At 35.6% G+C, this 24,864-nt stretch overlaps 1 protein-coding gene across 3 annotated transcripts in view; it reads right to left on the bottom strand.

Moving 5' to 3' along the window:
• UNC13C (unc-13 homolog C) overlaps positions 1 to 24,864 on the bottom strand; it is a 145,668-nt gene that overhangs the window by 86,154 nt on the left and 34,650 nt on the right. For all 3 annotated transcript variants that reach the window (XM_061347434.1, XM_061347435.1, XM_061347436.1), the window contains exons 5-9: positions 18,370 to 18,448; positions 11,903 to 11,974; positions 7,621 to 7,840; positions 3,226 to 3,453; positions 364 to 505 (exon numbers count right to left, since the gene is read on the bottom strand). In XM_061347434.1, coding sequence (XP_061203418.1) covers positions 364 to 505; positions 3,226 to 3,453; positions 7,621 to 7,840; positions 11,903 to 11,974; positions 18,370 to 18,448 — 741 coding nt within the window. The remainder of the gene's footprint in view (positions 1 to 363; positions 506 to 3,225; positions 3,454 to 7,620; positions 7,841 to 11,902; positions 11,975 to 18,369; positions 18,449 to 24,864) is intronic.

The following is a 24,864-nucleotide window of genomic DNA, read 5'->3' as shown; positions in this document are numbered from 1 at the left end:
CATACTGAATAAAAATGCATTTTACCTGCATGGTGAGTATCAGAGACACAGGAAGCATTTATAGTGCAAACATTTGGTATGTAAGGTTTGAGTGGGAAAAATATTACTGAAGTTCGTTAAAAAAGGAAAATAAATGCCACCAACAGATGCCCCAAAAGACATAACTATGAGCTGTATGATTACTGTATCATAAAGTCACTTCTACGCTCTTTCCCTTCAGAACTTGTTAATTTATTATTGCTATGAAGATGCATAATATATAAAACAAATATTTTCCAACTGAGTAATTACTTTATGTGGTAGCACTATGTTACCTAAATGTAAATTCACAAACCAAGGAACAACAATATCTTCTGTACTTACAAGTAGAATTTTTCATCCCATACTGGATTCAAGTTTCCAAAAATAGTCTTTGTTCTCCGCTTGTTTTTGCCAACTTGCACAGTAACATATGGGTCACTTGAGCCAGTTTTGTCCTTAGCTTGTAAGCCCTGAGCACAAAGAACTGCAACAAAAGGAAAGAAATATGCTTTAGCCCTCATAGCTTTCATTGCCAAGAAATAAATGAGACACTAGTAACAGCAACAGGAAGCAAAGCCCTCAAACTGAGGTCTCCTAAAACAAAGCTTTCCAGATGAATTTTCTCAGCACCTGCTACCGTAGAGATTGACAAGCCTTGTCTAACTACCCTCTGGACTGTATAAAATTTAAAAATATGGTTTAATAGGGTAGTAAATTTAAAGATTTACTACAGAGCACAATACTTCTTTTCTGCCATGCATAATTCAAATATGCTTCTCAAACTTTTGTTTAATCAGCACTGCAAGTAGTGTAATTATGTTGTATAACTTTGAGTCTAAACATCCCAAAAATTTCCACCTGTCATCCCCAATAAATGAATCATGATTTTCAAAATTTTTCCAAAGATCCAAACTAAAATTTCCAAAATAATACCTCCCATTGGCAAAAATCTGCACTGTGGATTATGAAACTAAACATGAGAGGCATGGTTATGACTTTGTAATTTGTTTTCCTCATGTGAGAGATGTACTGTGAGGATTTTCAGATTACTTCCTTTTCTATCACAGACAGGGTGACAGTTCAGATCAATTATCATTAGCTGCTTGTGTATTTGTTAGCCTGTCTGACAGTTAATGTGGGTGTATAGTTACTGTATGCGCATTTTGTGGCAAATAAAAATACAAACCACTTAATCTTCCATCATAATTCATAAAATTAGAAATCTCAGCAGAAAACATTACTATCAAGTAGCAGCCTACGGAACCGACTGCTGCAGCTAAAACACATGCCATGGCTCCCAGCATCAGCAGAACTTGGTTTTATTTTTTTGCACCTATTTCAACTGTCTTGGTGGCAACATCTAGTTAAAATTCTGTAATGCAAATCATTCTGGATAATGAAGCTCCCCAGAAAAATGATTATGTAACAGTGGCACCTTCTTACTTAGCAAATCAGCTCTCATTCTTGAAAAGACTAACCTTTTAGGAATAAGCTGCAACATATTTTGTCTTCCCTGTTCACTGTAAACCCAAAGGGAAATTTTTAGAAGGCAAGGAAGTATTCCTCTCCTATTTACAGGAAAATTAAGGGCCAGTGTCTTCCAGAATTGCTAACTATTATACTGGCCTGAATACAAGGCAGCCTTGAGTATCCTTTTGAGTCAGAACTAAATGTAAGAATGAATTAAGTATTTTCCCTGATGTATCCCTCCATATCCCCCGTGCTTGGTGACAATCCCAAAATTCAACAGCTATACTTCATGTTGCACACACTGTCCCACAACCTTCAGAATGGCCTCCCTTCTTCCTAATCCACCTAACTCACAATCTCAGATTTTTTTCTGACTTCTCCTGGCACATACCTGCTATTCTCAGCTCTGTGTATGCTATACATATTGCCCCAGCTGTGACTGGGCTTTAGTTTGGACTACAGAGCCACGCATAACTACTAACACACCTACCAAATTTCACAGAATAAGCTGCTCATGGTTCACTTAACAGATGCTTTTCTCCTTTCACTCCTGAATGCCAGCTTTAAATTTCAGCACTGCAAATGGCCGTTTCATCTCTCAATGACCCTTCCTTTATATATTAAAAAAGTGCCACAGAATTCAAAAGTACTACAGTAAAAATTTTTGAGCAGACAACCCAAATACATTTACAAATTATATACGTTATAAATGTACCACTGTACTAATAAATTATGTACATTATAAAACACATACAATACCAGAAATGAAAAGAAAAAAAGAGATTGTTTCATTTTTCATGTAAAGAAACTCCCTTTGTATCTCACACAAAAGAATATTATTATTATTATATTTAGTGAGAGAAATGTGATTGGCTGTGCTTAGTTTTGAAAATATTGTTTTAACACTTTGTGACACAGTGATTTGAAGATGTGGGTCTAAGTCCAGTTCATTTTTGTTCTCAGTTATAACAGCTGCCATAGCTGAAAAAGATACCTTAACAAAAACATATAGATCCAAATGGCTGCACTTACTAAATCACAACTCTAATTTTTTAATCCCATCCAACAATGTGAAGATTTCTGTTGCAATTCAGCTTGTAAATTTCCATCTTGCTTGATGTCAGCCAGTTGTTCTTCCAAACTAATTGCAAAGTGCTTTGACAAACGAGTTCAAACCCCTCTGGAACTTCTCATTTGGAAGTTTTTTAAAAAAGTAGAAAATTCAATTTCCAAGTTTTTTAAGTGTGCAGATTAGAGTTTTTGTAGGTGACACAAACTGTTTTTAGCAGCAAAACCATGTAACAATGGAAACACTTCCAAACATTCATTTTCAGCAAACAAAGAACGGATGATGAGTTTCAAACAAATGGGGTTTGGAATTGCAAGATGCAGTGTTCTTAGCATCAGAGTAATTAAAACCCCATAAAGAAAGTTTTGAACTCTTGCAGTTGGTGGTAAAAAGCTCAGCACTAGCACAGAAGACATTGTTAGGACAAAGAGGAGACAACAAGACTATTTATCTTCCTTCCTAGAGCAGCGGAATATAAAATAGTTTTGCCAACAGCTGTAACTTAAAACTCTTCCAGCTAGCATGCTATAAATTCAACCATTTATGGGTGCACCAAGTACACAATTGAACACAGTTCCAGATCTAATTATAATAAATTTTATTCCCAAACCAGCAGACTAGGAAAGAAAGGGCTCTTAGAGCAAACAGCTCAGAAGAAAATTTACCTGTGATTGTTATTTTTGCTGACCACTTGGATGTGCCATCCAAAACACTTTGTTTTGCTGCTTTTGTATATTGTACAAAGTCTTCTTTGGAAATATTAAACATCTCCTGGATCACTTCAAACACCTCCGGTCTATTTTTTTCTCTGATTTTCATTCTTTCCTTCATAGCACTGATAATGTTCTGTGTTTTATCTTCTGCACCATGTTTGGAACTCTTCTCAGCAGCTCCTGAAATAACAGAAAAGGTCAAAACTTTTTTTACAAGAATTGTTATCTTATTTCTCCTTTAATTCTCCAGCCAACGGCCAGTACTGCAGTACTCAAAGATGTGCGTTTCATCTGGATGATATCAATCCTCTCATATTTATTCTTTGCAATACCTAAAATTATCAGTTTAACATGACAGGTTCATATTCAACCTCCATAAAGTATGTTTTACACCTGGAAATATTGAATCAGTATTATTCAGTGTTGACCTGTACTGTGAAAACATCCAAACATATGAGCAACTTTTCCTAAATAATGATGCATACTGACTCCCCCAGAAAGGTGTGTAGAAGTGTGCAGTATCTAGGTCTGTCTGCTCTGCCCTTTTCTTGTTACTAGCTAAGCTTTAGTAAAACGTATATGAATAATTCTTAAAATAAGTTTTTAATTTCCCTTCCAAGTCAGCATGATGTAAGAGTATTTTCATTCCTTTTTCTCCTTTTGGAGTAGGATAGTACAAGAAACCATATTTGTCTCGTTAGAAAAAAAAACTTCCCCAAATTAACAGAAACTGTATTTAAACAAGATAATGTTTCCACTACATTTTTTTAAGAGAATTTTTAGTTTGACAATAAGGACATTAATCTAGACCCCTGCTATGCTCTCCCACAGTGGAAATCTAATGAACAGGAGAGAGAAATAGACATAGCAAGTTTCTTGACTGTTTTCAGATACATCTCAATATTTGCTGATGGTGCCTGACTCATGGAAAGTTTTTCATTCCTTCCAGGAACAGTGTTAATAAAAAGTTAATGATGACATAAATCCATTTTACAAAACATTCAAAATCCACTGAATGTAAGCATTCCCTGTATTTAAGCATTTATATTAATTTGGGACTATCCTAACTGTAACGCTGACTTGACATCCTCAGTCTGGATCACTGGTGCACTCCATCCCTTCATTAAACATCATGCATCAACAAAGGAGAGCTTCACAAAGCTCAGTGTTAGGAGTGGAGTCTTCTGATGGCTATTAAAGCCACTCTTCCATGCTCTGCTTACCAAGGTGTAGACATGTACTTAGCTTTGCACTCTGGTTGCAGCTGTACAGATTTAAAGGAGCACTTTTCCAAGAATTCTGACACTGGAACCATAGAGGGAATTTCTGCAAGCAGTATTGCACTTGCCCCCGTGCTTGTGTGATATTAAACTTAAGGGTCTAACCTATAAATTAAGTCAGAAAACAAAGAAAATACTCAGGTTATTTGCTGATTTGTCTGGGACATATTACAGGTTTTATTCACAGTTTTTCCCAGGAGAACTCTGGAGAGATTTCTCTCTCTAAAGATCATAGGTGATTTCCGAGGCCCTTTAAAAGTCAAAGTGAAGTTCTCCTTACAAAATGAGGAAAGTCTTTTCTGCTCAATGTCTCTGTTATACATATTGTATTGGAATAACTCAAGTGTACTCTAGAAAAAAAAAGATGTCCATCTTGCAGTTGGGCATGAGCAAAGAATCATCGCTGTGGTTAAAATGGTATTACAAATGTTGGAAGCAAAAAGATTTCTGTAGTGCTAAAGAAGTTATTTCAAGTTTTGACAAGACTGACATATTAAGCAAGATGCAAGAAGACTACAAATGTTGTAATCAATGACACATTAATCACTTGGTACAGGTATTGCTGAATTTCAGCTCATGTTGTTAAACACCACTCAGGGGCTCATAGCAGTGAGTGTGACAATCATCATACGATGTGTCGCTGTTATCACTAGCAGCAGTAAGTACTTTGTCCTTCCAAAAGGTTGTAAAAACATCACCCAGCTAGCCATCCTCCATGCCTGGGAGGATCAAAGTATTATTGTTCCCTTTAAATGGATAGTAAAATCAGGACAAAATTATGTTGAACCACTCACCACACAATGAGAATTCAGATTTTTCAATAATGATGAGGAACACAGTTCCTTCTCTGCACTACTGTCAAATATCCTTCTCCTCTTTTGACTACATTATTTTTGTTGAGGCACTCTCAGCTTGCAATGGCTAAAGAAGATCTTGATAAGTCCTGAAAATCTCTTTGAATAGTGAATAATTTTTTTTAATGCAGAAGACTAAAGTTCTAGTGATTAAGAATTTTACACACTGAAAAAAAACTATAAATTGGTAGAAAATGGATTAAATACTACCATGAAACCAAATACCAGTTAAAAATTCTCTAGGAATTTTATCACAAAAGAGATTATTTCTGAGCTGCCTGGAAAGAGTGACAGGTACTTCTTGCAAGCTGCAGGAAAGCAACTTTTTTCATTTTCTCGTGTTTTCTGCTCTTACTTTAAAAGTACAAATACAACATCATGATGAAATGATAAATCATGGACACAATCTGAGTGGCAATAAAGTATTCCTATTGAAAACCTTGTTGCTTTTTGAGACAGTACAGATAAAATTGGAATTTGCAGTAAAAAAGAAATTTGCTTTACGTTTTACTGAACAATCAGAATAGGCTTCTATTTATACTAAATTATTTATTGCAGCTATTTTCACATCCTCTATTGCTGACAGTCTATCAACAGCTCTTTTCATGCAGTATTGATCAGACTAATTAAGACAATATTCTAACTTATATTGCAAAGGAATTGAACAAGCCCCTTTTACCCTAGGGACTGATACAAACTCAACATGATTAAAATCAATTCTGATTTAATACTACACCTACTATTAGAAAGGGTATCTTGTTGAAGATAAGAGGTCTCTAATGAAAGTACTACTGATTTTTCTTACATCTAATTTAGAACCAGCTTAGATATTGATGTTAAAGAGCTTGAGATGTCTACAGTCTACATTAGCAATCATTAAGCATATAAAAAAAATTACAGAAGCTTGGAGGACAATATGTCCTAGTGATTATGAAATGGCCAGAAGGACAACTTTAATAAAAATCCCACAATGAGCTACATTCATTTCACTTTATGATAGTGATAATGTAAGCTTTCTTATAGAACTAACTACACTGCTCAATTCATTCTTTTAGTGAAATGTTAAATATTTTAACATAAATGAAACAAAGCACATGAAGTTAATTTTCAAAGTAATCTAACATTCAAACTTGCTGAACAATCAATCTGTTGTAAAAAATACGTGACAGGATTCTCAAAAACATTTGTATAGCACTGGGAAGATTTAGATCCCTTAGGTGTGTTAAATATTTCTTTTATCTGCAGTTTGTCTCCTAGATGTTTATTCTTTCAAGGATCAGTTGTTCAATGCTTTCAAACTTGACACCACAGATGACTGCCAATCCTACTTGTTTTTTGCAGGCTCTCTCTCAGCATTATACATTTGTAAAGATAATATGGCTCTTTGAGCCATTTGTTATGTTTTCTGGGGCTGGTGATATGGGCCAGCAAACCCCTGGGCTGAGTATATCTTCAGATAAGTGAAAAGGAAGGTAAAAAGGATATTTTAATCTGTATATCTTTTGTAGCTTTTCAGTTTTGGGTTTTAGCCAAGATTCACCTAATACAGGGATGGATGCTTCTCTCATATCACCTCCATGGTTGTGGCACCATGAAAAGTAGCTCAGCTCTTCTGTAGATAACAGAAATTATTTGCACTTACTGAAGAAGCTATTCACAAGTACCTTCTTCACTTGATAAACTTCTGAAAACTCACCACCAACAATCATATTAATGCTGCACAATATACTTTTATAATACTTTTATTTTCACAAGAAGCATTCTTTTCTCACCTGTGAAACTATCCTATTCACTGGTCCATATTTTTGTATATTTTATGGCACACGAATGTGACTACAGTAAGTATTAGGAACATTTTTTTATCTCTATTTAAACATTTCTTGTGTTTTAAGTTAAATAAAACAAGGAGGGTTTATGTCATGTAACAAATCGTTCTGGACGTTGACATTGGCAGGCGAAAGTAAATAATATACTGGTGCTGCCAAAGTTTATTTTGTAACTGACCAGTAACATTCATCAAGTTCCAAGGACAAAACCAAAATTAAAAGTCAATATTTCCTGAAGCCTCTGGAAAACTCCTTAGCCAATGAATATCAATATGCTTTCACTAATTTCTGATGATCTGCCTCTTCATTTTGGGGAATATCTGAGTGTACACACAAAATCAAAAGGTGTTAAGTACTGCAAAACTTTAGCTGTCAGGAAACACTCACTCTGCAGGCAGTCAGCATTTAGGAGGTCTTGACACTTCTCATGGCATTTGACACCACATTCAGTACATCTCATGCCTTGTCTGGCTATGCCCCAAAGTAGACCTTCACATTCATAACAATATGTGGGAGTTGTAGCTGTCCAGACTTCAAAGTTATGAGGTGTAGTTGATGATATTGGATAGATCAAAGCCTGCAGTGTCTTCTTGAAGACATGTATTTTCTGTTGAATAAATAAAAAGGTTTAGGTTGAAGTACTGGTTAATATGAGTGAACTGGAGCTAAAGCATGTACCTTTACATTTAAAATGTTACAAAGTATCAGAATATACATAGAAGTATGAACTAATTTGCAAAATACTAATTAACTCATTTTGCCTTGCACTTTGAAGACAAAAGAGCCCTAGATGACTGTCTAGTTGTACATCTGGCAAGCACCTTGGAATTTGTGTGGTTTGCCCATATGAGCTTTAACATGACTGCTGCCATTCTGACAGTACAGAAAGCAAGGCTGACTTGCTCAGTTAAGCATGTGTTAACACTCCCATAATTTGAATGTTCCCCAGTGGTAAGTATATGACAAATGCAAGATATTAGCCTATCTAACAACACACTGACATGTTCTTGGTTTTATGTATCTGAGTCTCGACTAAAACATGTGAGATTCTGCTAATAATAAATTGCCCAATAAAAATAAATTTTTTTTTGTGCGTGCATATCTGCATAACATCTCACAGAACCATCAATTAAAGCATTTCTGCTACCATGGGAAAAAAAAAAACATATAGCCATAGATCTACTGATTTATAGGTTCAAGCACCACAAATAACAAAACAAAATGTTAAGCAGCTTAGGCTGCAGCAGTTCTGATTAAAGTTCATAGTTACTCGCTAAAAGCAACATCTGTCCTGTGAAGCCTGGCAAAACAAATGTAGTCAGACTTTTCATGGACATTTTACCCTAGCACCCCTGGGAACACTGTAGAACTGAACTAGGAAAAGAAGCTGATATAGCAGGAAAAACTAAAACAAATACAGAACTCTCTGCAGAGTGCTTTCTTAGCCTACTCTAGACAATTAGCCATCTCCGAACAACCCTGAAAGCAAGCAAAGGTTAGCACTGGTTTGATCTAGCAGAGGGACTGGGCTAATTCATGGCCACATAACTCAGCACATCTTTGTGCGTTTCTCCACCCTCTGCCTCCCACGTCACAGTCTACCAGCTACAGGTGTCAGAACAAAACTTCAAAAACAACCTAAAGTGAAGATATGCAGCTTGTTGAGAAATCATGTTTCTCAGAAACCACCGTCTTTGAAGATTCCTTTGCAGACTACACTCTCTTACTCCTGAACTCTAGTAGTATCAGTACAACTACTACCCTTTTACCCTGTTCACATTTTTTTTCACAGTATAAATAATTTCAGAATTTTGCCAGTAAGTTGCATCTATTTCTGAAATGGCATAAAGTAACAAATGGCATAGCTCTATAGGTCTTGAATTAAACATCTGAAGGTAAATGAAGTTTTAAGCTGACAATTCGGTTGTTAAAGCAAACTAGAATTGTAAAGTAGATTTTTTTTTTTTATATATTACTGTCTAGGAGCTTTCATTCCTAATACTATTCCCTGCTTAAATGTATCTATTATTCACAGAGCTCTGGGCATGGCAATATTTAGCACTGTTAATATAAAGGAGAATTATTTAGTTATTTGTTTACCTTCCAAAGTGAAATTTATTTGTCATATACAACTACAGATACCTTTTTAATGTCAATAGTGTATTACTTTCACAAACTTGTAGCTCTCTTTGTTCTGCAAAGCAATTTAATGAACGCTCAACTGAAATCATGTGTTTAAGCATCACTGAAGTTAATACTTTGACACTGCTTAAAATGTCTTTGGATCAGTGCCTGAGAACCTATAAACTCACTGTATCATGAATGGGTTATACCAGAAGGATAGCAATGTCAGGTGGCACAGCTCAAAGCATTTAAGCTCTGGTTTTAATTTGTTGAGTAAGTAGCATTTGATTTTTAATAAAATGCATTACCTCAAAGAATTTCCATACTGAATCTAAACAGCAAAATGACCTGCTTCTGCCAGAGTCACTAATATTCCCTCCAGAAAAAGCTGAAGGAGAATAAAAACCAAAATAGCCTTAATCAGAAGAGTAACTTGCCCAAAGGGACTTTTCTTCCTTAACTTTCATCGGTGACTGCACTTCTGGTTTTGTGGAGAGTATCTGGAGAGCTCTTTTATGACTGAAAATGTCTGCTCTTTTTGTTTTCAAATCTTGCTCTACTAAGTTTTAATAATGCCTTAGGGCATTAAGTTCTGCTGGCTACTTGCAGATCAAGAAGAAAAGTATTACCTTTCACTTATTTTAGATTTCTTGCAAGTAGTTTTACTAGCTTTACCATTATATTCATCCTGTAGGGAAGAGTACCCACTTCCCTTTAGTATGTTTAGTGAGAGCTGGCATAAAACAGGCTTTTCTTATTCACCTCACCTTCTGAATTAGCTTTCTACATTTTCTCAAATCAAATTTTATGTATCTAAAATTATATTTGTTGTCTGCCTTTGGGCTTATGTTTTTCTTTAAGGATTTCATAACAAATATCTACTTCTGGTACACAATTTTTCATTTGGCCTGGTTGAAGTGGAGGCCAAAGAGTATAATGGCATAAAAATATACTCAACTTATTTTCCCTTTCCATTTCTCCTGAACCATAGTTCAGTAGTTTCTCCTGATTGACAGCAAGCATTAGAGAAGTGTTTGCTGTCCACTGGGATTTACTGTCGCCTTTTTTCATCCTGAACAGTACCACTGAAGTCAGAATGTGCAAGTACAGTTCAAATTATTAACTTTTCCTGCATTTGTTGGCAATTTTCACGGCCAACTAAGCTTGCACCTTTAGCCCTCCAAAGTCATAACTGGGTAGTTTCTGCATGAGAGGAGCCATGTAAATGAATATTTAAACCTGTATTTACTGTCATAAAAGGTAGTAAAGTTTGTTTAGCAGACACCTCTTAGTAAAAGATATGGAGTACCTTAGGGACTTTTACTGAACTTAGATGGTTTTATAGCAGCTATAATATAAATGGAAAGACTCTATTTTGTACCACTTACATGGCATAAGTTTGCTCTCTATAATTTTCCTTCAACCTTTAACTCCTTTTTCACATTCCATAGTTCTCCATTCTATGTACTTTTGTTGTTATTTTGAAATAGCAGAACAAAGTAACTACTGCTGCTACTGAAAGATCATTTCAAATACCAGCTGTTTCCCACCTCATCAATCCATCCCTGAGCCCTACCAAATTGTTCCTTTAGGATTACCGTATAAGCACAGAAAGCTCACAATAAATTAGAGAAGAGGAATGGGCATGTGTGTACTTGTGTTATGTTTCAGCTGCCAGAATACTTGTCAACATATTCTACTCTTCCATTTTTCCATTTTTCCACTATCGAGCTTAACAAGAGTGTAAGAAAAATTCAGCGCTTCTTTTTTTTTTTTCCAATGTAGGATATATTCTAGATGTCAGTGTTTTCACTAGCAATATAAGGAACACAAAAGGGGTCATTACTCCTTCAAATTAGTGCTTTTGCTTAGTTTAGCCATGTGCATCTGCTTGCATCACACCAAGTACTGATTAAGAAGATGGTGTGTGTTGTGGTTTTGTTTAAAATAAATTTAGTTTGCAAAAAGTAAGTGAAGCCAATAATGGAAACCCACAACACATGTGTTTTACTAGCTATGAGAATATGACTTTTCAAAAGATTCTCCTGGTCACTTCTTGTATGAATGAAATACTTCTTCATCTAGATCCCATGTGTTATTAAAAGAAGTTACAAGTACAAAATCACATAATGTCCCAGCCACCCACAAGGACTTGAGAAAAAATGAATAATCACACAGAAATCTTGCAGAGTCCTGTCATTCTAATGGTACTGATGGTGTGATGAACAGAGAGGGATCCTGAAAGACTGCAGGTAAAGTGTGGTGCAGCTGGTCAGTTTAAAATAAAAGGTTTTCCAAAGCTGCTGTTTTTTTAAACGAAGGTTTTCTGCTTAAGTGTCTTCTAACTGTCAGCAGAAGCAAACCTGTTTCTGCCACTGTGGATCAGGCAGCAAATTCTGTTATGATACCTGAAAGTTCCTACAGTTCCTACACTCAGTTTTATCCAGTTTGGAACGTCTAAGGCTGAAATAAGTTCTGAAAAACTTCGAACAAAAAAAAATCTCTATTATTTAAATTACTTACACCTGTCATTGAAACCACTTACCATTTCATCATTGTCTATGGAGGTCCGGATGAGCATTGCCATGGAAATACCAGATTTTCGAGCTGCAAGTGTCTGTTTAAGGCAAAATGCAAAACTGTTAAAAATTACACTAGTAATTTCAGTTACTGACTCTAATGGAAGGCAAGTAGTACTTGATTATGCTACTGGATTAAAGCAAAACTGTAGGAGTTACAAAAGCTTTTAATTAATGTTTTGCATCACAACAACCTTTCAGGTTTCAGTACACAATGCAAGCAACACTTTTCATCATCATCATCACTGTTTCTTTCAGCAGTGCCTAGCTTAACTGCCATTCCTAATATAAAACTTGGTATTCAGAGGTTTTTGACTCGTTTTTTTCTAAACTGCAGGCTGTCACTGTTTTTCCGCTTTGCCAACCAAATTAATGTGGTACAAGGACAGGCATCCTGCCCTAATTTGGAAGCTGTCTGTGCCTTCAGCAACATGGGAGATCATTTTGCAATAGTCTTATCATTCAAGTTCTCAGTCCAGATATTTTTTTCTTAATTCACTGAGCATTTTTAAACTGTGTATGTTTATAAAATGCTTCTTGTCTTCAATAAAAAGAGTCTGGGAAACCGAAATGTGATTTTTACCTTAAAAAACAATATTCATTCAATACTATGAATAGCTATGTGGACAAATACTCTGGTTCTTGCAGAGAGGTAAAAAGGCTGGAACCCTGTCTCAGTTTGTTCTCTTTAGTCCACATGATGTTATGGGTATTATACAAATATTTCCCAGTTCTTAAGACTACACCCTTGGTCATACAGACAATCTCATTTGCTTTAGCATAGTACACACAAAGGTGATCGAAGTATTTTTAATATACAAATGTTATCTTCCTTACTGCAATATCCCTGTAATTAAATGGGTCCTTGAGAATTAGAGAGTGTAATGATCAAAAGAAAAAAGATCCCCGTGGAAAGGAGTTCTGTGTGTTTTCCCAATATTTCAACTCTGATTATCACTTCTGCCATCAGCAGTCCTTCTGGCGTGACAAAGACAGGTAAGATTTATTCTACTGTACAAAATACTAACCATAACACTCCTGTATTACTGCATTTTACCTGCAAAATTGGTCATATGCATCCTTCCCCCATTCTAAATCATTTCCAGCCTGCCTGTACACTTCTGCTTTATCTCTGTTTTCCTGTAATCCAGCATCAATTTTGTCATGCATGCTGCCCTCATAGTCTAGCAGTGTGAGGAGGATCAATTATACCACCCACTAACCATAAATCTGTCGTTGCCTTTGTTGTGAGGATACAGATTTTCACCTTACTGTGAAGTGGGTCTCTGTAGCCTCACATTACAGAGCTATTATAGAAAAAGATTCAATGATATATTGCATATGACATTCTTATTTTTTGTGAAATACATATTGGGTCAGAAGTAACTTAGGTTTACATGAGCAGAGCCACATCATTAATCTTTGGATGGAGAAACAATTCAAACTTCTTCCAATTTTATAATTTATAACAATGACATTTTAAATGTTGGTGGGTTGGGTTTTTTTTAAATTTATTTAGAGATATTAAGGCTGTTAATATTAATTTTAAACAATCACTTTCCCCTGAGAACATATGCATTCAATTTTCAGTAAGTTTCCCTTGATAATAATTAAACTTGCAGATAGATATAGAATTATTAATCTTGTGAAAACAGTTATAGAGTAGGAAGTCATCCTTGGCACAGAAACATTTGATTTATCACTGTCCTATTACAGTTACTTATTACAGAACCTTCCCCCTTTTATTTTAAACTCTGAGCAGTTTACCAAGCCTATGCCATTAATTTACTCTGTTTTCCCACTTTGTTATTAATAAATAATTCTGCTTCTCTGTGGCTGTATTTCCTTCTATTTCTGTGAATATGAGAAATTCCGTTAGTGTGCCCCACTGAGATTAACAAAGTGACCAGAAAGATGAAACAGAATCTTTTTGTGACAAAATCTAATGCTACAGGATCCACAGCCACACGCCAAAGTGAGAAATGGCAAACAAAGATGTGTTGGAAATGTTAAAAAGCAAGCACTGAACAAACACAGAACAGTGTCTGTGCTTAAGGACAGAAAGAAGCAAACAGGAGTGAGTATTTTGGAAAGAGGAAGAGAAAACTGCTGCCAGACTCATTTATGGGAAACAAGGATGTGGGACATGAATGTAGGAAGAAAACTTTTCTCCCTACTGACCTTCTGTTTTTAAATAGTAGCAAGGAAGAAGGGTAAGTGCTGCTTATTACCTGGAGCCTCCAGGAAGGAAGACCAAATTGCCAGAGCATCAAAAGAACATGGTGAGCAAAAGGAAGCTGAAGCCATTCACAGATTTCCTTTAATAGGATACAAGATTCGCTTACTCTCTCAAACTGATGTTCAGATACTACCTCATGTCTTTAGGCTTACGAGAATTTGACCTGCAGACTGTGAAGATCTCTATGTTGGCACTATTACATCATGAACTTTTGGCCCCTCATAAGAGCACAAGTCTTATGGAGTAGCAGCTGTGGGAACTGGGGTTGTTTAGTCTGGAAAAGAGAAGGCTCAGGGGGACTTTATCACTTTCTAAAACTACTTGAAGGGCGGATGGAGCAAGGAGGTGATGGTCTCTTCTCCCAAATAACAAGTGTTGGGACAAGAGGAATGGTTCTCAAGCTGTGCCAGGGGAGATACTGGATATTAGGAAAAAAATTTTCCCTGAAAGAGTGGTCAGGCATTAGAACAGGCTGCCCAGGCATGTGGTGGAAACACTGCCCCTGAAAGTGTTAAAAACTATGAGGCCCCTCATGACATGGTTCAGTGGTGGACTTGGCAGTCCTGCGGTAACCGTTGGACTTGATGATCTTAAAGGTCTTTTCCAGCCAAGTTGATTCTATGATAAATTTGGGGGGGGGGGTAAATAAATAAGTAAACCAATCAAACCTCAAACCAATGAAAGAAGGTGCCGAAGCAGAACACCATCTGTTTGATTTTTACATGTTTCTCCAAATCCCTGTATACGATTTAAATTAACTTAGTTTACTTTATGTTCAGGTCCTTTTAGATCCCTGCATTAACTTGTATCTATGCTGTGTTATGTATGGCCTCTGGATTTGCCTTAATAGCTTCAAAGAATAATAAAAAAATAGAAGTAATCCTAGCAAAACCACTGAAAAGTGGTAACTCTAAGTCAAAGAGAATTTGACTCAAGCTACAATTAAATGTTATATAAAAAAATTGTGTAGGTGAAAAAAAAGAGCCACCTGCAATGCTGAAATAAAAGAAAGCTCTGTTTTGAGCAGCCAAAGTAGCAGCGAAGAAGCAGCAGTCAGGGTAATGTTTTGCAACTGTTCATGAATGCTGGCTGTGTCATGCAATACTCACTCCTTTGTTTTTACAGAGGGTTTCAGGTTTCCCGATAATCTTTTCCTTCACTTCTTTTTTTTTTCTGCTCCTTAGAAGAGTCTATAGACTATTACAACAGGGGAGTGGGTGTGTGTGGGAAGTTGAAGATAAAATATTTGTTACCACTTGACAAATACTGGTTTATTTGTAATGCAATGTAAAAGTTACTCATTATTGTTTTAGCTGGAATGGGCAGTTGTTTCATCCTGTGTGTTCTCTTCAACAGTATGAACCAAGCAGACTGTTTTAAAACAGCGGCAAGGAGTCACAAATTATTCTGTGCTCTTATAATCAAATAATAAAGCATAGTAATAATACATTCTTGAATGATCAAAAGAAATCTGGCTGAAGTAAGGACTAAGGCATAGTGAAAGAAAAACAGTTAGGGACCTTTGTCTATTGGCAGATCAACACCATATTTGGCCATTGTGAGTTAAGTAATTCTAACCTCCACTGTAATTATTTCTACCCCTTTGCACAGTTGTAGTCCCACCTCGAATAATAAGCTCTAACTAGTCCAAAAGACAGAATACGTTCGTTTAAAAGTAGAAGTCACAGCAATTACATCAACAAGTGCACTCAACTCTTCTTTCTGACTCCACTTTAGGTAGGTCTGTTCAAACGCTTTGTATTGCTATTCAAACAGCTGTATTGTTACTCCACTTGAATGATGATTTCTTCTTTCATTCTCTTTCCCTCTTATGTCAGATACATTCTATAAGAACTCTAATAATTATCCATAGCAAATTACCTAACTGCAGCAAAGAGAACTGTTCCTGTAGATGGACTTTGATTGCTTTATCCTCTCTAATGACTCAATCCAAACCAAGCACAGAGAGCAGAAATCCCAGAGCATTAATGAAAGCACTTGTCTTAGAGATTTAGGAGAAAAAGAATGAAAATAACAGAACTGCTGTTGAAAACTAGATTTTTCAAAATGTGAATTTATGGAAACAAATGGGAATCAAAAATATCTTCTTAAGAAGAGGTATGTCACTTTGTTACACTTTATATTGAGATAGCAGGATGAAAGCATAAAAACAAATGCAGAGAAACTGGAAGTGCAGAGAGGGAACAGGAAAATCAGAAGGTACGTTTACAAGTACCACAGTTGTGGAAAAAGAAATTATTTCCATGAACCATTAATATAGTTATCAGAAAAAATTACACCATAGTACCTAACAATCTTAAGTTGCTTTGGGAAATTCACCTTTTACAAGAGAAATCAAATAATGTAGTTGAAGAGGATTTAAGAGTAGGGAACATTTTCAACTTCTTTTGATCTAGGAATCTAAGACTGTTCAATTCCACAGGAGAAGCATCATGATTGGATCCTCAACAGTCTGCTCGTATCATTGGAAAGGATATTTGGAAAATACAGATAAACTTTTTCTAATAGTTTTGGCATAAATGATGCAAAGGACAACACATTCACATAAGGCAAAACTTCACTTAAGATTAAATTCTTGGTCATAAAGAGTATTTCTATTTCCCCCCCAAAAAAATGTCATCATAAAATACAACATTCATAAAATCTCTAAGTTATTGAGCATTTTAGAACATGTATCAGTGTAAAAGCACTTACCATAGCCTGAAAAATCCAGCCAAAATAGGAAAGAAACCATAAAGAATATTAATAATTTGCCAGCTTATTGAAAAAAAAATAAAATCAACTGATACCTATTTCAGTCAGTGTCAGAAGTAGATATTTAAAGAACATAACAGTTAAGAGCTATACAGTAAGTCCATAATTATTAAATTCCAGAAAAAATCACAGTTTTAAAATTCTGCAATTTGCACTTACTGAAGGTAGAATTCCTTCAAGAGGAGTTATCCTTCAATAACTGGACGGTAAAGCAATAATCATTGATATATTTGAATACTAAAAATAAAGTTTCATTGCACCATTCAAAATCTCAATTTTCTTTTTAGGTACACTTTGATAATTATTATGGCTTTCAAAGTGAATAGTTACTATTAAGATTTTGATGTCTTAATCTGTTCTGAGCTATATGTTTGTAAACAGTTCCAACAATTAAGAATAAAGCAAAGTGCTATTTAATATGTATAAAAACATCATAACAAGGCTGTAAATTATATTTGTGCAATACAAATTACAGTAGAGTGGCTAGTGTCAAAAAGATTGATTCAATGAATGTAGACTCTAGTATGTCATAAATGGCAACTTTTCATTGATTTCAGAAGGAATTCTACTCAAAAATTGTTGCTGTACTCTGTTTGTGACCATTCAGATATTGTGGTATATTACCGTAGAATGACTGAACAGAGAGGCTAAGAATACACTGAGCAATAATTCAGCAAAGATTGATCTTTTAAAGACAACTATATTAGTCTTTTACTTTGGCTGACTCCCCATCATTTCTTTACAACAAGAAATGGATTGGGGGCTTGCCACCACCAGAGACTAAATATGTATTTTATTTAATTATGAATTCTACATTTTACAAGAAGAGAGAAATGTGAATGGCATTTGAAATTCTTCACACAGAGAGATTCTATTTAATGTTGTTTAGACTGGAAGTCAGAATAAATCTCAAAGGAACTGCCATTCTTTCCACTTTTCTGAAATTTATTTGTCTAAATTATTATTGTCTACAATGTCTGCTAAAATAACATACCTGGTCTTGTGCCAAAAGTATGCATAACTCTTTAAAACATTCATACTGAAACAGGGTTACTTTTTATAAGGAACTTCCTTTTTCAGTATCATAATAATCAAGTCAATCAGTATATCCCAAGCACTCAATAACAGCTGTCTTCACAAGCTAATTCAACACAAAAATGAGTAGTTTATTATTGCAGGAAATTCACATTACTTGAATCCACAAGTAATATTTAAATATTACATGAGATATTCAGACTTACCTAATACATTATAACAACTGCATCATTGCTTTTTACTCCCTCCATCCATTCACTCAAGATACCTTTTTTCCACAAACCAATTGTTGACAAACTATAATTCGCATGCACAATAGTAATTACAAGAAAGATCTAGACAATTGGAAATAAATCAAGTTTCATAGCCTCAGAAGTTACTTACCACATCGCGAACAATGGGAAAAGATTTCTTTCTGCGCAGGTCTGGCATGCTATCAATTCCATACAGCCCACGGCCAACACTGTAGGAGTTGAAAAGGCAGAGACAAAAATAAAAATCTGAGGCTTTCAAGTTTGCATCCTAAGAACTACTCGTAATATCTGTATTTACAGTTAAACCCCCAAAATTAACAGTTATCAGCTAAAGAAAGTGTTCTAATTCTCATGAAAAATTAATGAGTGTTCTTAGCGTGGCTGTCTTTTTCTCCTCACATTCACTCAGAACAAAGTGTAGCTGAAAGTTTGCTTAAAATACCTCCTAAAGCTTTGTACCATGGATTTAAAAGTTGTAACAGTAGCTTTCCATCAAAAGGACTTGTATATCTGGTAGTTAAGATGGAGGCCAACACTGTACAGGATATCTCTGTCATACATTTGATACAAATAGCAAAATATCTAACTAAATACATAATCCCATCCTCTCACGAGTCCTTGTGATTATGGAAAACAGAACTTGTCACATTTTAAGATAACTCCATGGCGACTATCGTTATTTTCTCTTGCCTGGTTTACCTTTTTTGTTAAGCACACATTTAGACCACATACTAGATCTGACATACAATGTGAAAACAACAGCAAAGAACAACTTGGAGCCACTTCAAAGAATAAAAGGCTGGCACACTGGTACGATTTAAAAGAATACACACTCATCCAGTAACCACACATCTCATTCTCCCTGACTCTTCAGAACAGGTAGGACAGGTATTATCCTCCTGATTTTTTTCCAGGGTGGATGTTGCAAGATTACAAGGTATTGTCAGATCTGTAATTCAGAAATATTTAGAGATTCTCAGAGAAGAGGGGATACCACATTTTTCAAGATCCAACATACTCCCCTCCATGCTCCTTCTGTTTGACATTGTCTCAAATATCCTTTTCAGCTGTTTTTACATTTTTATTTCTCTGCTTCTGTGTATAACAAATATACGTTACAGTAAACAGTATATTTATAGAAACCACAATTATTGGGTGAAAAGAGATTTAACTGAAATTAGTGACAGAATTTTCACTTCCTTTTGAAGGGTCAGTACTTTGTCCCAAATACACTTTTGCTGACCTGAGGACTAAAATCTGCTGCCATTAGTAGAGTTAAGAAATTTCGGATTTATTTAAGCCAGGACTCTGGATGACGATTCCTGTTGGATACAGAAGTTACAGTTCCACAGCTGCAGCTAAATCCAGAAGGAATTATGAATCAGAGGCCTCAGTTGCCATGATTTACAGGCTAGCATATTGATATAAACTGAAATCAATGCTGGGTTATGCTAATATGCCAGACTGTAAGCAGTTCAGGGACAGACATAGCCTTCTACTCCAATACCTCCACTTCTAATATCTTCAAGATGAATCAACCCAAGCCAAGAGAACTCATAAATCACAATCCAAATTATTTAAGAGAACTGAAATACATGTATGAGCATTACATAAAAGGACACCAACTCTGGCTTAAGCAATTGTTAAATTGCAAACTCTTAGAAGACTAGAAAGCAAGGAGAGTATCCTAAGGAAATACCATCTTACCCCATGCATACACTTTCCTGACAACTTCTAGGTATCTGCTTCTGGCCACCACAAGGAGAAGAGGGATTCTGGACTAGCTGGACCTTTGGTAAGACTCTATCACTGGGGTTTGCTTTGATTTTTGGTTGGTTTGTTGTTATTGTTGGGGGTTTTTGTTTGCTCTGTTTTAAAGGCAGTCTACAATATTTTTTTTCCTCTCTCACTTGAAATAAAATTGAGTTCCATTTGGTCCCCTTTCTATTCCACAGGCATGAAGAAGAAATGGACACAGCAATAGACTGCCACTATTTATTTCCATGCTTTACTTTCAGTAGATGCAGAGCACCTTCATCTGAAACAAACTTATTTTCTTAGAAGGTGTTTGACAGGGAACTTGAAAATTTCAGCTTTGGTGAAGCTTAACTGAAAATCAGAGAAGATGAAAGTAAAAAGACATAATAGAATCTATATTGTGGGGGGTATTTGTTCACCTTCTGTTCAATAATTCCCATACTTCGAAGTTCTACCTACTCAAATAAAAGCTCCGTGCATGTATGATACACCAACACTGAAATTTTGTAGCTTCCTGTAATGTGAACTAACTGGCTAAGGCAGCAGCAAGTTTTTCCCTACAGTTGAACAATTCTGCTTCACAGTCTTGAGTAAGAAAATAATAATGAAAATGAAGAGGTCACTCGGTATCAAACAGACATTTTATGTCATTGGGATACTTAATTTTCTTAAAGTTCTTAGGATTATATGATATTTCAGATTAGATGAGTCTGGGTTATAACATAATTAAATTTATATAGTCAAATGTGACACAAAACATCTAAGCATCTTTAATAACTCAAAATGCTGGTCTGATCTCATCAAAATTGAAATGAGTTTTTTGAAGACTGAACACTAGGGGTATGGAGAGGAAGAAGAAAAATATTGTTGCTGAATATTATAATCACAAAATGTAGCCAGTAGCTTTTGTGAAAACATAAAAATGGAACGATGCAAGTTAATGAAAATAATTATGAGGGAGCCACACTGTCTGAAGATCCACAAATCCACACTTGGGTAGCAATAAATGATTTTTGCTGGAGTAGAAAACTGACATGGGAGAAAATATCAACATTATAGAAGTAATTACAGGAGTGAATTTATAACTTTTCCTGGTCCTTAGTATATTAAAATGCCACCAAAGAAATAGCTAGCACTTTCTCTGAAAATGAAAGTTGGATTAGAAGTGTCTTAATATGAGCTAAAAGTACCATGTTATAAGAAAAAAAAAAAAAATTAAAAGCCAAATCTCACCATGGAAGCAAACCTGTTATCCTGGCCAATGCAAGAAGCCGAGGTAGACTAAGGTATATTAAAGGACTATATCCACTCAAATTTGACAGACCGTGTACTCAAATGACTACACATATTAATGTCATGAAAATTTTGAAGTTATGCTTCTTACTCATATTTATACAGGAAGGATATAAATTAATCACACATTTGGATATATTGTCAGCTGCTCACTCTAGCTGAGGCAGCAAAATAGACTTTATGACTACAGCTTTGAGCCTCCTTCTGATCATAAATCTGTTGCATGCTTCATCCCCAGATGCAAGCCAACAGACCAACAGATATTATAAATTGTGCTAAGAGGCCTCTGGGGCCATCTCAGCTTTTAGAAAAAATAAAGTTGCTTGCAAAGAATTTCTGACCTAATTTCTTTTTCCCATCATGCTTCTTGTCACGTTACAGGGAGCTGATGCCAGCCAACTTTATTCTAGCCTCAGGCGATGTGGCCTCAAAGTGCCACCATTTCAGCTTGTAAAACTTGTACTTTATTTCTTTCAATATTTAAAAAAACTAAGCAAAACAAAAAACCCCACACAAAACCCCCCAAAACACTGTCATGACTTCCTAAGGGACAAACTAAAAAAAAAATAATAATTTGTTAAAACCGAGTACCAGCAAAACAGCATTAAAACTACATTTGATAATATTCTTGATCCTTACACCAGAGGAAATCAGCAGTAACACTTATGAAGACAGAGTATTCACAGTGATGCAAAAATTGTCTAGAAGGCAGACCTGGTCTCAATATTTATAGGGAAGAGAAAAATCTGAACATTCTTCTCAAAATGAACACTCCCCTATCATAACTGTTGCAATACCATAAAACCAAGGACTGGTTTGAATTCCTTCTACTATCCTTGAAATCTGTGTAAAGGGCCTCTTTAGGATCAATATGGCCATAATAAAAGAAACCAACACGGGGAAAAAAAGAACCCAATTTGCATAAAGCTTGTGACAATTTATAAGGTGGAGATAGGAAGCTCTACATGACAAATTCATTTGCAAAACCAGGATGGAGACTTTCCTAGAACCAGGGGGGGTAATAACATGCTGCATTTAGTTTATCTCTGACAACATGCATCTCTGGTTGTCATTATCATAGGATCATAAGACCTAATCAAAGTAAGAACATAAACCTCCTGGAGCAGAAAGAGGTAAAACTCATCAAAAGCAATACTGAAACATCAGTGGCACCCTAATGAAGGTGGTAAGAAATTACCTTACAAATTAAAACCCAAACCCATCAAAAAGCCTTTTACTTTCTCTTTTAAATCCAGATATTTATGTAGCTGTCAACTTTCATTATGCTGTATCATCATGGAATCAGGGCCAAACAGCTTTACTAGATTTCTACCTCTGGCTAATTTCTGCAGACACGATATCACATGGATTTAGAAATACATCTATAGGAATACATAACTGACTGTTCCCAGCTTATACATGAGTCTGGGAAGCATCCACATTAAAAATTCTTCAATGACAGTGAAGACAATTTATTTAATCCACCAAATGCTGTATCAGAACATATTTATTAAGACACACATAAATTGAGTTAATTCAACATAAAAAGTCAGAAAACACTGGATCTGGGAGGCTGAGAGCTCCTTATGAGTGTAGATGACAACTAGAGCATACTTCATCTGAGAGTTAAGAGGAAGGATGAAATGGAAGAAGTATAGAAATCAGCAAAAGACACAGCAAATCTCAAACAAGATAAACGAGAACAAAAACTTGAAAACTAAGAGGACAACTTTAAATGGTCTTGGTAGTAGCTAGTAAGTAGGTGAAAAGATTGAACCTCTCAGAGCTAATCTATGCACATCATTCTGACTTACAAAATTTCAATCAGGGACTCTTGAAAAGCTGAACAAGGAGTAAGCAGTTCTACTACAAGTTATTGATGAAATTTGACAGATAAACAAGGAAAGATAATAATCTTGTTCAAGCCATTTGTGTACTTTTTTGAAAGTCTTCAGGATTTTCATCCAATTCTTCTAATGCATCAAGTCCATATTAACTTCTCCCCCCACCCCCCCAAAAAATTGCCAAATTGCCTGTTGGCCATATTAAATCCCTCAAATTCATCCCTGTTTGTTGAGTTCCTTATAGTTACGGAGGGGGGGGGGGAAGTAATCCTTTTCATATCTTAGTTGAGTGGGTAAAGCACTTACTTGAAGCATAGGAGAGTTTATTTTAACCCTTAAGATCAAGCACTTCAGTTTCCAAGCACTATCCTAACTCTTATCCTCTAAACTTAAGAGATAACCAGTCTCTCCCATGCTGCCTTCTGATCCACCTGCACTATTCTGTAAGAAGGAAAGAGATCCATGGGCTGTTTATACATTTCCTTTCTATTTTCACATAAACCGTCTTTGGTGCAGGGTTTTGATAGTAGAATTTTCTTTTCAAGAACATAACGATTAAGGGTAGACCCAAATTGCAACTTCCAGACACCTACAATTCTCGGCAAAAGCATGATAGAAATAAAATTTCTGAGGTTGCGAAAGTAAATGTATAGAGGCTAAGAAATAAATTCAGATGCTCGGATTCTCACGGCTCTTTGTTACCCAGGAGCAGTTCCACCAGCAGTGAATAAAGCTCGTCACATGTATAAGGCATTCTTATACCACAAAGAACTGCTTCTGACAATTAATGTCTATAAAATCACTTCAGTTTTTATTCTGCTCTGTAACACAAAATTACAACTAAAATTGAAGTTCTTACTGGATCCCATTTACCAAGTACTTAGGAGCAGCATACACCAATGTAAAAAAAGAACTAAAAAAATTCAAGAATGACTGATAGTCTTTTCCTGGGAGAAAAATATGTCAGAATTAAGAATGATAACGAAGTTTCCAAAAAAAAAAAAAAAAAAAAGGATGACAGGGCTTGTGAGGGAATAGTAAGAATGAAAGAATCAAGACAGAGGAGTACATAATAAAAAGATATTTCAGCATGACATTAGTGCTGTAATATAATTCTGACTTTACAAGGGACTTGTGAATCTTTTACCAAATTTAGAATTCATATGGGTCCAACAGCTGCCTCTGCATAATTTGGGATAAACAGCAACTGTTCCTCTCCCTTTGAAGATTGAAGTGAAGCAGGGTGAAAGCAGCTTTAGCCAGAGCAGGTAGTGGCAGCATTGCAGTTGTTTGGGATGTCCGGAGTGCATGAGGGATGAGGTTCAAAGGAAGATATTGACAACAAAGATGACCCTATTTTTTAAACATGGAAGGAGCTAGATCCAGTGGAAAAATACAGTTCACTAACGTGTGCTGAAAACACACATCTCAAACTTACTCTTGGAGAACTAGATGTTTAGTACTTTTTTTTTGCATCTTTACTGGAACAAACCTGACATTGGGAATATGAACCAGAAATTCTTCTGTTCACAAATTCTCTGTACAAGAACAAAATTTGATCCTTCTAATAATATTTAAGATAATCGTATGCAAAGACTGGTGGCTATCAGCTGGACGCAAAGATCAATATACAGATCTGGATTATGGGATCAAATTTAATTGAAAACCTGGAGAATAGCTACATTATCAGAGCTAACAAACTGGGCAATGCCGTATTGACAGTGAAATAC

The sequence above is a fragment of the Neopsephotus bourkii genome, unplaced genomic scaffold (assembly GCF_033783945.1).
Source record: "Neopsephotus bourkii isolate Nb327-2 ecotype Australia unplaced genomic scaffold, CSIRO-AGI_Nbou_v1 NB_318, whole genome shotgun sequence".
In the NCBI taxonomy this organism is placed as follows: domain Eukaryota; kingdom Metazoa; phylum Chordata; class Aves; order Psittaciformes; family Psittacidae; genus Neopsephotus; species Neopsephotus bourkii.
Note: the sequence above shows the minus strand (reverse complement) of the source record. Positions and strands in the feature narration are given on the sequence as shown.